The sequence below is a fragment of the Spermophilus citellus genome, assembly GCF_964194105.1.
Source record: "Spermophilus citellus genome assembly, chromosome: 2".
NCBI classification, from domain to species: domain Eukaryota; kingdom Metazoa; phylum Chordata; class Mammalia; order Rodentia; family Sciuridae; genus Spermophilus; species Spermophilus citellus.
Genome location: NC_138183.1, coordinates 190,686,548 through 190,701,395, shown reverse-complemented (window position 1 = coordinate 190,701,395; position 14,848 = coordinate 190,686,548). Strand labels below are relative to the sequence as shown.

Here is a 14,848-nt window from a genome sequence, read left to right as displayed (position 1 = left end):
GATAAATTCCCAGGAGTATATAATATGGTAGTTCCATTTTATTTTTTCTTCTGTTGATACTGCAAATTAGACCCAGGTCTTTGAGCATGCTAAGCACATGTTCTACAGCTGAGCTACATCTCCAGTCCTATTATCTTCTCCTTCTTCTTCATTTTTCAGTGCTGGAAATTGAACCCAGAGCCTTGAGCATAAGAGGCAAGCACTCTACCACAAGGCTACACACCAGTCCCTTATTTAAATATTTTCTTAGGAATATCCATCTTGTTTCCCATAATGTTTGTACAAATTTACACTACCACCAAACAGTATGTAAGAGTTATCTTTTCTCTACATTCTCATTAGCATTTGATATGTCCCTCTGATAATGCCATTCTTTTTAAAAAAAAATTTAGATATTGATGGACCTTTATTTTATTCATTCATTTATATGCAGTGCTGAGAATCAAACCTAGTGCCCCACACATGCTCTACTACTGAGCCACAACTCCAGCCCAAATAATAGCTATTCTTAATAGGAGTGATATTTATTATGGTTTTCACTTCTATTTCCCTGATGAATAATGCTGTTGAACATTTTTTTCATATACCTGTGGCTAGTTTGTATGTCTTACTTTCAAGAAATATCTATTTAGTTCCATTGCCCATTTTAAAATCAGGTTGTTTTGTTGCTATTGAGTTTCTTATATATTCTGGATATTAAACCCCTTGTTAGATGTATATTGATTGATATAATCAATCAATTAGATATAATCCCACTCATCTATTTTTGCTTTTGTTTCCTATGCTTTTGGCATCTTATTAAAAAAAAAAGTCTTGCTTATTCTGTTGACCTAAAGTATTTACCCTACTAATTTCATAGTTTCTCAACAATCTTAGTCTTTAATCTATTTTGAGTTGATTTTTATAACAGGGATCTAGTTTCTTTCTTCTTCATATGGATATCAAAATCTCCCAGCACCATTTGTTGAATAGGCTGCTCCTTCTAGACTATGTGCCCTGAAAATCAGTTGGCTGTAGATATGTGGGTTTCCATCTAGGTATCTATTCTGTCCCACTTGTCAATATGAGTTTTTATGCCAATATCATGCTGTTCAAATTGTGATCGCTTTGCAATATATTTGTAAGGCCTCCTACTTTGTTCTTTTAACCCAAATAGCTTTGGCTATTTGTGGGGCTTGGGGAGTCCAATACAAGTTTTAGGCCTGTTTTTTCTAGTTTTGTGAAAAATGCCATTAGTATACTGACAGGGATTATAAGGAATTCATAGACTGTTTGGGTAGTATGCATGTTTTAAAAATATTGGCTCCTTGAATCCATGAACATGAGATGTCTTTCCATTTTTTTGTGTTCTTTTCAATTACTTTCATCAATGTTTTATAGTTTTCATTTTAAGATGTTTTATCTCTTTGATTAAAAAGTTATTACTAATTTTTTTAGCTATTACAAATTGAATTGCCTTCTTGATTTTTATTTCAGCTAATTGGCTATTGGCCTATAGCAATACTGATTTATTGGGGTGGGGGGGTCAGAGGACGCGTGGTGCTGGGAATTAAAGCCAGGGCCTCACACATGCAAAGAATATGTTCTACCATTAAACTATGTCCCCAGTCCAACCGTACAGATTTTTGTATGTTGATTATGTATTCTGTGAATTTAATGAATTTATTGGATTTACCAGTTTTGTTTTTTAGCAGAGTCTTTATCTGTATAAAAGATGTCACCTTTGAATACAGACAACCTCTCTTCTTTTTTCCCAATATGGATGGCCTTTATTTCTTTCTCTTACCAAATTATCTGGGCTAGGACTTCCAGTATTATACTGAATAAAAATGGTAAAAGCGGGTATCCTTGTCTTTTTCCAGGCTTCAGAAAGCTTTCAGCTTTTCCCCATTCAATATGTTAACTGCAGGCTTATTACAAATGATCTTTATTATGCTGAGGTACAATCCTCCTATATTTAAATCTGTCCAGAATTTTTATCATTAAGGGATGTTGAATTTTATCCAATGTCTTTTCTGCATCTTTTGAGATGATCATGTAGTTTTTGTCCTTTATTCTGTAGATGTGTTTTATCATGTTTATTGCTTTGCATATGTTAAACAACCCTTGTATCCCTGGGATGAATCCCACTTTTTTATGGTGAATATCTTTGGATTTGGTTTGCTGAGGCTTTTTCATGTATGTTCATTGGGGATACTGGCCTGTAGCTTTCTTTTTTGTTGTTGTTGTTGTTGTTGTGTTCTTGTCTGGTTTTGGAATCAGAATAATGTTGGCCTTATAGAATGAGACTGGAAGAATTCCTTCCTCTTCAATATCTAAGAATTGGTATTAGTTCTTATTCAAGTGTTTGGTAGAATTCATTAGTGAAGCCATATGGTCCTGGGCTTTTCTTTAATGGGACATATTTCATTGCTGATTCAATCTTATTATTGATCTATTCAGGCTTTCTATTTCTTCATGATTCAAAGGTGGTAAGATATGTGTATAGGAATTTGTCCATTTTTTTCTGTTATCAAATTTGTTGGCATACAACAGTTCATATTAACCTTTTTTTAAAAAAGAGAGAGAATTTTTTTAATATTTATTTTTTAGTTTTCAGCAGACACAACATCTTTATTTGTACATGGTGCTGAGGATCAAACCCAGGGCCGTGCACGCCAGGGGAGCGCGCTACCGCTTGAGCCATATCCCCAGCCCCTCATATTAACCTTTAATAATACTTTGTATTTCTGTGGTATCAATTGTAGTCTTTGCCTTTTCATTTCTGGTTTTATTTGAGTCTCTCTTTTGCTTAGTTTGGCTAAGGATCTGTTAATTTTTTGGCTTTTGAAGAATTAGTTCTTTCATTTCATTGATATTTTGCATTGTTTTCTTAGTCTTATTCATTTATTTCTGTTCTGATCTTTGTTATTACTTTTCTTCTACTAAATTTTGGGTTTAGTTTGTTCTTGCTTTTCCTGCTCCTTGAGATGCAGCAATAGGTTGTTGACTTGAGACTGTTCTGCTTTTTTAAATGTAGGCAATGAATGCTATAAACTTCCCTCTCAGTACTACTTTTGTTATATTCTATAAGTTGTAGTATGCTGTGTTTCCATTTCCATTTGTTTAAAGAAATCTTTTCATTTCTTTATTGATTTATTCCTTGCTCCAATAGTTGTTCAAGAATAAGTTGCTTAGACAGGCATGTTGGAACACAATATTTAGGAGGCTGAAGTAGGAGGATCACTTGAACCTAGGAGTTTGAGATTAGCTTGTTCAGCACAGCTATACCTCTCTTCAAAAAAAAAGCAAGTTATTTAATTTCAATTTCAATGTGTTTGTACAATTTCCAAGGTTTTTTGGTGACTGGTTTCTATTGCATTTTGGTCAGAAAAGATACTTGATATGATTTCACATTTTTAAAATTTGTTGAGACTTGTTTTGTGGACTATCATGTGGCCTACTATAGTAAATGTATGATGTGCTGTTGTTGATGTGCTATTTTTTTATTGTTGGATAAAATGTTCTGTAGATGTCTGTTAGATCCATTTGGTTGAGTGGGGTGTTAACATTCCCCATTATCATTTTATTGGAGTCCACCTCTCCCTAAAGGTCTATTAATATTTGATTCATATATTTGGTGATTCCAATATTGGGTGCACATGTATTTAGAATTACTTCCTCTTGCTGAATTGACCTTTATCCTTATAAGACCTTTCTTGTCTCTTTTTATTACTTCTGATTTGAACTGTACTTTATCTAAGTATGGCTACTCCTGCTTTCTTTTGGATTCCATTTGCATGGAATATTCCATGCCATCCCTTCACTTTTAGTCTATGCATGTCCTAAGAGGTAAAATAAGTTTCTTGTAAACAACATATAGTTGGGTAGTGTTTTTAAGTCCACTTATGACTCTGTGTCTTTTAATTGAACAATTTAATCTATTTACAGTTAATTAATGATTGAGTTTTACTGCAATCATTTTAAACTTGTTTCCTACTTTTAATGCAAATATTTCTCCCTTTTTTATACCCTTCCTTTGTGGTAAAGTGACTCAACCTATCAGTGTATTTTTGATTCCTCCTTGCTTATTATTTTTGGTTTGTCTATATTAGATTTTTGCTTTATGGCTACCATGAGGATTATGAAATATCTTTTGCTATAACAAGCTATTTGAAATAATAACAATATAACACTATTGCAAAGAAAAAAAGAGAAAACAAACTAGTAAAAACTCAACACTTGTACTCAATTTCTCTCCACATTTTGAATTTTTGATGTTCTTTATATCTTTACATATTGCCTATCTTAACATATTTGTATAATTATTACTATTTGTTTAGTCTTCTTACTGAAGATATGAATTACTTACATCTCATGTGTACAATAATTAGAGCATTCTGAATTTGTATAATTACTCTTGCCAGTGAGTTTTATACCTTTTAATGTTTTCTTCTTATTCACTAATATTCCTCTTTCAGTTTGAAGAACTCCCTTTAACATTTCTTATGGGATATGCCTGGTAGGACAGGTCTCAGCTTTTGTTTGTCTGGGAATGTCTTTATCTCTCCTTCATTTCTGAAGAATTGCTTTGCTAGTACAATAATCTTGTTTGGCAGTTTGTTGTGTATCCCCACTCCCACTTTAGTACTCTGAAAAATCTCATGCCACTCTCTCCTGGTCAATAAAATTTCTGCTGAGAAGTCTGTTGTCAGGGAAATTGGGAAAACTTCATGCTGTTTCTTTTCTCTCTCTACCTTGAGAATCTTTAACTTTTGAGAGCTTGATCACAACATATCTTGGAGTAGCTTTTGTTGAGTTGAATCACTGGTGACTTTAGACCTTTCTATACCTGGATATCTGCATCCCTTCTCTAGGTTTGGAAAATTTTCTTATTGTCTCTTTGAGAACTTTTCTATCCCTATGGCGTTCTTAAGTTCCTCTTGAACCTCAATAACCCAAATATTTGCTCTTTTAATGCTGTCACAAAGTTCCTATAAGCTTTCTTCATTTCTCTTCATTCTTTTTATCTTCTTCAACTAGGTATTTTCAATTTGCCTGTCTTTGAGTCTACTAATTCTCTTATTTGATCTATATTGCCTTCTATCATGTTTTTAAATCTCACTTAGTATATTTTTCAGCTCAAGCATTTGTGTGGTTTTTGAAAACTGCTTCTATCTCTCTATTAAGTTTCTCTCTTAGAGTACAGAACTGTTTCTTTTTTATATTTGTTTTTTAGTTGTAGTTGGATACAATACCTTTTTAAAATTTTTATTCATTTATCTTTATGTGGTGCTGAGGATCGAACCCAGGGTCTCGCACATGCGTGGTGAGCGCTCTACCGCTGAGCCACAACACAAGCCCGAGTACAGAACTGTTTCTGTGTTCTTTTGAAGTTTAGTTTCCTTACAATACCTGTTTTAAATTCTCCATCAGAGATTTTAATCATAGAACAGATTTTACTATCTGTTCAATTTCTTGTAACTTAGTGTTTTTAAAAATTTTTTTTTGATGGTACTGGGAATTGAACTCAGGACCTCACACATGCTAGGCTAGTGCTCTATGAGTGAACTACGTCTCCAGCCCTTTTTGAGACAGAATTTCATTAGCTTGCCCAAAATGGCCTCAAACTTGCTATCCTGCTGCTTCAACCTCCCAGGTAGGTAGGATTATAAGAGAATACTACTGTGCCTGGCTCTTGCACTTTCTTTTGACTGTCAGGTTTGTCATAGTTCCCCGAAAATCTTAATGCTTGCTGGTGTATGACCCAATAGTTATTTGTTTCAGTCTTAATAACCTGGCTTTGTGCCTGTTTCTCCAGAAATTCTGTTTTTCTCTGAGTAAGACTCCATTCTTGCGAAGCTCCATTTTTGTTTTAGCACTGAACGCACTCTAAAACAATGCATGCTGTGAGTCTACTATTGGTATGTTGCCAGTTTCAGCACTTGTGGATGATCCAAGCCCAGGTTTATCCTAAATCCAGAGTTGGTGTTTCGTTCAGCATGAACTGGGGAGTATCTAAACAGGGTTGTCCAACCCCACAAACCTCTCTCTGGGTCTGGCATAAGCCCAGATGCTTCATCCACAGTCAGCCACTACAGAATTCTGCCTGGCTCTGAGCAGAATCACCATAAAAAGGACCAGCATCAGGCTCCTACGATATGTTTGTGTCCATTAACACCATAGTACTGTGTTATACTCTGAGCCCAAAACCTGCCAGGACCAGCATAGCACTATGCTATGGGGTACCTACTGCTGGGATGGGTTCATGGCCCATGACCACTGCAACCAGTAATAGGTGATGCTGGCTGTATCAAAAGACCTATATACTGACAGTCTGTAGTCTCTGCTTGAAACCAGGGTTGTTCCATCCACAGAAGGCTTGGGGAGGGGGCCTATTAGGATCTGCCCAGTGTTAGGTTTCATCAGCTGGCCACTGAGTTCCAAGTTAAGTTCCAATGCTTAACACCCTGTCCTACCACAGGTACATGAGTCTTGCTCTACATATGCTATCCAAGTTTAGGGTAGTGTTGGTATTGTAGAACCCAACTTATCATCTAGCCTTGATGACCAACCTCAGGAAAATGCTATCCCCAGGCCAATGTTTGCAGAGTGAACCACTCCACCAGCCCTGGCACCACACAGAGATCAGTGCCTCAAGGATAACACTAAACTAGGTTGCACCTATGTCTCCTGCAAGGATCTGCAAAATCTCAGAGGTGCACATAGGCTCACCCTGAAGTTGGTGATGATGCAGGCTGAAACACAAGTTTACCACACCAGGATGCATGCAGTTCTCTTTCTAGTGCCAAAGAAGATCTAGAGGCTCCATCTGGGACTACTGGCCTGGGGATATCTCTGCTACCCAAGGTTAAGGAATGGCTGATGGAGACAATCCCTCAGCTGTCAAGGATAATATACCTCAGTTTCTTAGTTGCAGGAACATGAACAATTTGGAAATGGGGATGTGCATCAGGCCCACTCCAAGGCTGGCAATGATGCATACCAAAACTTCAGTCTGTCCCACAAGCCTAGAGGCTCTATCTGCAAGCTCTGGGCTGGATATAGAGGTCTTTGGTTTCTGCCTGATGCTGAGTCTCCCAGGAGCAGGTCTAGCATTGAGCGCCAACATAGTATCCTTGCTAGCTTTTGTGCTCTGCTCCCCAGGAAGTAGAGTCTTGTTTTTCTCTTTGCTGCCTAGAATTGAGGAAGCAGTGATATGGGCAACTCTTTCCTTCCTGTCTTCTTCACTGCATTTTATATTAAAATCAGGCACTAAATTCTCTCACCTTGCTTCCTTAGCTCTTGTGAAGACAACTATTTGAACTGGTATGTCTATGGGGAGACAATCACTGGAGAGTCTTACTCAGCTGCCATCTTGTTCTGCCTCCTATCTCATTATTTTTTAATTTAGTCATTCAGATAGATGAGCAGTATTGTCATTTTTTTTTTTTGTCCTGAGAATTAAACTCAGGGGTTTTACTATGGAGCTACATCCCCAGACATTTTTTTAAAATCTTGAGACAGGGTCTCATTAAGTTACTTAGAGCCTTGCTAAGTTGCTGAGGCTGACTTGAATCGATGATCCTTCTGCCTCAGCCTCCCAAGTCACTTGAACTATAGGCTTACATGCCACTGTGCCCAGCTATAGTCTTAATTTGCATTTTCCCAATGGCTAGATGAAGCTTAATATCTTTTCACATATTATTTGCTAACTATACATCTTCTTCATTAAGTACAAGTCTTTTACTTACTTTCTACCTGGATTCTTTTTTAAATCATTGAGTTTGGGAAGTTCTTTATAAATCCTAGGTATAAGTCCTTTGTCAGATATATGGTTTATCAATATTGTCTCCCAATCTGACACTTGTTTTTTCTTTCTCCTAATAGAGTCTTTCACAGAGCAAAAGGTTTCCAATTGATGAGATCCCATTTTTCTCTTTTTCCTTTCATAGGATAATATTTTTGGTATAAAGTCTAAGAACATTTACCTAGCCCTAGTTTCTTTTTTTTTTTAACTTTTTTTTGTTTTTTTTTTTAAAGAGAGAGTGAGAGAGAGAGAAAATTTTTAATATTTATTTTTTAGTTATTGGCGGACACAACATCTTTGTTTGTATGTGGTGCTGAGGATCGAACCCTGGCCGCACGCATGCCAGACGAGCGCGCTACGGCCTGAGCCACATTCCCAGCCCCGCCCTAGTTTCTTTTATGTTTTGTTTTCTACGAATTTTATGATTTTAATTTAAATCTATGATCATTTTTGAGGATTTCTTTTTTTATAAACCATACAGTTTAGGTCAAAGTTTGTTTTTTTAAAAAATTCATCTTTGCTCATTCATCTTTGTTTTTAATTCCTCTGGATGTCCAACTGCTCTAGGAACATTTGTAGTAAAATATTGTACCATCATTTTAAAATTTTTCCATTTATTTTTGTGCATAATATTTAGTAGCACTGATCATATATACAATGTTGTGCAACCATCACTAATTTTCAAAACTTTTTCATCACTCTAAATAGAAACTTTACAACCCATTAAGTAATAATTCTCCACTTCTTCCTCTGGCTCTCGGTACTTTCTAATCTGCTTTCTGTCTCTATGAATTTGACTATTTTAGATATTTCAAATAATTGGAATCACATAAACGTATCCTTTTTTGTTCAGATTGTTTCACTTCGTGTACTGTTTTCAAGGTTTATCCATGTTGTAGAAGATTTAATTCACATTTACAGCTAAATATTATCCTATATTGTACATGGGTGAGAGTGGTGTAGCACATTTTGTTTATCTATTCATCTGCTGATGTACTCTTAGGTTGTTTCCACCTTTTTTGGCCACTGTAAATGTTGCTGCAATAAACACGGGCATTACAATTATATACATCTGTTCCAGTCCCTGTTTTCAGTTGTTTTAGGTATGTATCTAGGAGATAAATTGCTAGTTCATATGGTAATTCTATGTTAAACTTTTTGAGGAAGCACCAAATGGTTTTTCATAGCAGCTGTACAATTTTACAACACAACAGTGAACAAGTTTTCTGATTTCTCTAAATCCTCATCTATATATTATTTTCCATTTTAAAATCATAGCCCTATTAGTAGATGTGAAATAGTACCTTATTTAGTTTCAGTTACATTTCTGTTAAACAACTGCATGTCATCTTTTGAGAAATATCTATTCAGGTTCTTTGACCATTTAAAAATCAGGTATCTTTCTGTTACTGAGGTTTTTTTAATATGTTCTGGATATCAGTGAAGCCATTTTACGATAGCTGCTTTAAATTCTTCTGACATAATTACAACTATTTCCTTTGAGACTTTTGTAGGTTTTGGTACGTATGGTATATGATTTTCTACTTTTGTACCTTAGGGTCTTCTTTCACCTCTTTTCATAATTAACCACATTTACTACTTAGTAGTTCTTGATATTAAATTTTTCCTATTCAAATTACTGGTGTGGGTTTCATGTCCTGAATGGATCTTGAATGATATGGGATTTGGGGTGGTAATAAAGTTTTGGGTTATGACCATGAATGTGGTGGAGATATGTGAAAAAAATCATAATTGGAAACAAAATTGTCAACAGCAGAGAAATTAAGGAGTTGGAAGGATCATCTATATCAAAGTTGAAGTCACAGAAGTAAGAGAACAGAGAAAGACAACGTCCCATGAGTTCACTGGCTCAGAACCTTTACCACATTATATCCATGACCATCGGGCAGTTCCACAAATGACTCTAGGAGCTCTGCTAGAATAATAGTTTTAATCCCGATTCAAAACATCCTGTGCAGAACAGGTATCATTGTTGGGTAATGTCAAGAATCCCACTCTGGGATGAGGAAATCAATTCTAATATTTATTTATCATGTACCATCTAGTCTTATGACCTGAGCCATACAATTCCCATCTTTGGATCCAGTTTCAACATCACAGTTTCCTCTGCAAAATAAAATGTTCATTTCTTTTCTGTTTGCCTCACAGAATGACTATGAAGAGATCTTGTGCACATCACATAGACTAATAGAAACTTCTGTTAGAAATGAAGTATTTCTACTTTCTCAACTACCCTGGTACATACATTCTACAGGGAGAACGTTCTTTTTCCTCTGTCCCTGATCTAATTCAAGTCTCCCTTTGTCTTCCCTTGGACCATTTTTACATTCTGCTATCTAACTCCCAGATAACTCTTTCTAAAACTATGAGGTGACCTAAAATTTCTCATGGTTTCCATTACACATTTAGGGATCTCCATGAACCAGCCTTGGTAAGCCTTAAAAACACACCTCTTCCTCATATAGCTGCTCCTATCTCCAAAGGAGATATACATATACATACAGGACAGTTCAATGATCTATAAACTTATTATTTCTCAGTAAGATGCTTTAGAATAAGCTGATACATGTCTGGAATATTCTCCTTCCCTGATCTCTGGTTGGTAAAATAATATTTTTCCTTGAAGGCTCAAACCATATAGATAGAGTATATGGATTTTTTTCTTTCTTTCACAGATAGGAGGTAACCTCCTCTTCCACTAAGGCTCCTTCTATACTTACATATTCTTTTCTGGAAGGCTTTTGACACAAATAGCCTTATTCTGTGATTATTTGTAAATATGTCATGTCTTCTTCATTAGTTGGGAATAATTCTTTAACTTGACCATATCGTATTCATTTGCATCTCCCCAGCACTCAGAAGAACTAGAATATAATAGGTGTCTAGGGAGTGTTAATTAAATAAATTACGAAGGCAACATACAGGTTAACTTGTAAACATGGTTTGCAATAGGGACAAATTTGAATTATGTGTGGAAACTACACAGAGTACATCCAGTTTGTAAATCCATGGTTAAGAATATGGAGGTACAGAGGTATAGTTTGTAAGGGGGGTATGGTTCACTTACGTAATATGTGTTTATGTGCCATATGGACACAGGTGAAACGCCCCAAGTCTTGCTCTCTCTATATCTTAGGCCAGGCTGATTCTCTACCAATGGATATATCCCCTCCTGTCCTCTATCCTAGTCCCTACTTTCCTACCTTACATGTATGTCAGTCTCCAGTCCATATGCCCCTTGTTCAACAGCTTTCTCAAAGGCCATCACGGTATTCTCTGGCCCTGCCTGTGGAAGAAAGGAACATCAGGCCCTATGCCTCAGAGTCTTTCCTCTCAAAATCCCTTTTGTGGTAGGGATGAAGTCCAGGAATGAAAGGGCTTTGGGAAGCAGACCTCGGCTTCCTTAGAACTCTTTTCAAAGATTCTGTCTGTATTCCTCTCTGTCCAATCTGACATTGGACATAGCAAAGAGAATTGGACAGGAAATTAGAAAACCTGGGTTCAAGTCAAACCTCTACAATTAACTCCTTATTCTTGTCATATCAAAGCAATTCTTGTTCTCTCTAGGGATTTGTATGGTTCTGAGCTTTCCTCTTCTCATCTACATGCCCTGTACATACCTGTACTCATCCATGTTTATCCTGCTCATACTTACCATGGGTGCACCTCTGTGTGCAAAGAAGACAGGCTTAGGCCCCAGCTCCTCCTTCTCCTGAATGCAGGGAGAATAAACCCCCAATGGCATTGCATACAGGCACAAAAGGATAAGAAAAAAGGGCAATCCAGCAGCAATTTGTAGAGCTAAAAGAGTTGGAAGGAGAGGGAAGTGGAATAAAAGTGAACAAATGGAAAGCCATACCAAATAATACTACACTAGCAGCAGTCTAAGTAAATCCTGGGACCATGGGTTTCACTGACTCTGTGGACTGGCTAATTTACATTCCATTTCTGTCACATCCCCACTTACTTTCAGGGATAGACACAAACATCCAAACATAAGACATTATTATTAAGGCAACGTTACTCTAACTAAAAACTGACAAAGAATTGTAGAGAGGGTAGGTAAAAGGAAAAGAAGGGAAGGAAGGAAAGGGAAAGTTAAGAAATAGCTTCAAGAGGAGAAGTTTGTTTAGTTCTGAAAAAGCCCTGAATCCTAAATAGATCATCCTAAATCCTTAGGGCAGTGCAGTATAGTGGAAAGGGCACTAACTGACAGAAATCTGGATTCCAAGCCAGGTTCTATCACTTCCTACTTGTATGACTAAGAACATCTGACTTAACCTCTTTGAGTCTTCATTTTCTTTTGTAAAACAGGATGCCTTGCTGCTAACATCAATCTTACAGAGTTGTTATAACCACATTGACTCATAATAGTTACTCAATAAATTCTAGTTATTTTCTTTCCTCCTTCCCTTCCTTACCACATACATGCATTTCCACATGCGCACAGACACAGACACACACACACACACACACACACACACACACACACACACACACACAGAGCCTGTCCATAAACCCATTATTACAGTCATTTCCCAACACTTACTATTTTAGACCTTTGAGGACTTTACCCATTTGTACATTTTAAGTTACAACCTATGCTTCAGTGACTTTCAAATCTATGTCTCCAGCTCTAACCTCTTAACCTTGTGAATATATTACATCTCCTGAGTCTTGCTTTCTCATAAGGTGTTATCTTGCGTCTTCTTTTTATAACTAAAATTTAGAAAATGAAAAAGAAAAGAGTTTATTATTGTCCTTTTTAAACTCCTGCCCCAGAGGTAATTTCTAAAATTTTCCTCTCACCCACACCACACAAATACACTATATAAATATACAATGGCACCACTATCAAATCAGACGGTCTCTTACCTGCATCCCTCCACAAGCCAAGAAGTAAATGCCCCTTACTGAACCAAGAGTAAACAGGGAGATACAGAAAGAAGATCCTATGGTTTCTCAGTAAGGATGGTAAAAGATAACTCCATTCTCAAAAAGTTTAGTGTACAGATTCCATTTTCTTCCGTTTCTGTTACAGTAGGGGAAGGGTAAATGGAGAGGAAACCAGTGGCAGAGAAATTTCTGTTCCCATTGTAAGTCCCCAGATATGACAGGGATTCACAGGGGCCTGCTTTGAATAACTTGGATGTAATCAAGGATCTTTGGACCTAGTGTTACTTGAATTAGTAACATTTGAATACAAACTGAAGGAACTGTGACTTGCACCACACTCTGGTCAAAAATTTAAATGGCCTTTTGTCTCCCTAGAGTAGATATACAATAACATAAAGATACAACTTATTTTTCTAGAACAAAGATCTTTAGAAGAAGATCTGCTTCCTCATGGAAACAGTATATGGAAACAGTATGACAGGCCACATAGGGTAGTGAGTAAACATAAGAAACATGCCTATGTAACAAGCTAAAGGAATTTCAAAGAGTATAGGGATGGCTATCTACCAAGTTTCTATTTTTCTGCATAGAGTATGTAAGCTAAAGCCAGAATTGAAGGGATCAGGCAAGAACCCACCCCAAATGACATACCTTCTCTTTCCAAACAGCCCACATACATGGCCAAAGGCCAGGAAAGGATAACCATCACAATTATGCTGATCGGCTGTACAACAGGTGCAAAGATCTGGGAGAAAGTCAAAAGTCAGGCTAGACATATATGGACAGATAGTACTAAGAGCTACAGGATGATGCTTACCTGCAGTGACAGCCCAGCTATCAGCCACTTATCTTTCCAGAATATGCATATAACAGACAGTATGAAGGTGCCTAGCGTAATCATTATCATAATCAGGATCTGGGGAAACAAAAAGGATCTCCTGACTTGTAGGCACCAAGTTTGGGAATTTTATGTGTATATTTACAATATCAGGGACCTCATCTCATCCTTTTAATCTAATCATCCTACAAATTACAATGGTGGATTCAATCATTCACTTTAGCTCCTCAGTCTTTGCTGTACAGCATACTGGAAAAAAATTACACAATTATGTGGCTTGATGTATTATTAATTTATCATCTCTAGTCTCAGTCTTCAATATGGCTTGGTATCTCTCAGTTTCAACAACAGTCACTACAAATCCTCACTTTTTCTTTAAATCTCAACTCAATTAGATTTTAAGTAAAAAATATTTTGAAATTGCCTTTTTGACATCTGTCTTCCTCGACAGAGTATAAGCATCACAAGATCAAGGACATTTATATTATTTATGATTATATCCTCAGTGCCTTGAAGAATATCTGGCACATGGTAAGCATTCAATAAATATTTGTTGAACAGATGAAAAATAATCTGCCTACCAGAAGACTATATGGTTTATAAAGAAAGGACATAAAAACTAAGACATAATTTTAACTTCTTCTACTTCAAATGTATAGTTTTCCTAAATGTGTGCTGCTATCTAGATAGTTCCTTCCTTTCCATGGTCTATCTAAAGTAATTAAACGTATAATTAAACCTCTCGCAAAATAACTTTTTGCTAGCTCCAGTGGTGAATACTACCAAATACTTCTGAAGAAATGTCTCCAAACTTTTACAAATTCTTCCAGAGAATAGAAGAAATACTTTCTAACTTTTCTTATAAAGCCAACAAAATAGTTATACCCAAATTTAATAAAAGCATTGTAAGAACAAAATAGTAGACACGGATATCTTTTATGCATATCAATGCAAAAATCTTAACTTATTAGTAAACTAAAAGCATCACATCACAAAGGTCAAATCAGACTCTTAAGAATCACAGATCTTACTGAACACCAAACTTCACAAATTATTTAAATGATTCAAACAATCATGAGACACAGATAAAATATGTTCCCTTAGAGAAATCTAATCATGTCAAATATAGCTATTCATTTTAAAAAAGTCTTTCCTCCATTAGTGATGCATCCTGCTTTAGGACTTAATTATGAGATGTGTTTTGAGCAAAATATATAAAAACACTGCTTTAAAGAAGGAGCCATTCTGGTTTTGAAGCATCCTTACTTGTTACTCCATTAATCTTACAACTTTAGCAAACCATG

The 14,848-nt window shown here is 36.2% G+C and overlaps 1 protein-coding gene across 1 annotated transcript in view; it reads right to left on the bottom strand.

Moving 5' to 3' along the window:
• GDPD4 (glycerophosphodiester phosphodiesterase domain containing 4) overlaps positions 1-14,848 on the bottom strand; it is a gene marked incomplete at both ends in the record, with an annotated part of 116,225 nt that overhangs the window by 63,005 nt on the left and 38,372 nt on the right. The window contains 4 exons of the mRNA XM_081280317.1: positions 11,014-11,096; positions 11,466-11,611; positions 12,452-12,529; positions 13,358-13,451. Of these exons, the coding sequence (XP_081136443.1) occupies positions 11,014-11,096; positions 11,466-11,611; positions 12,452-12,529; positions 13,358-13,451 (401 nt within the window). The remainder of the gene's footprint in view (positions 1-11,013; positions 11,097-11,465; positions 11,612-12,451; positions 12,530-13,357; positions 13,452-14,848) is intronic.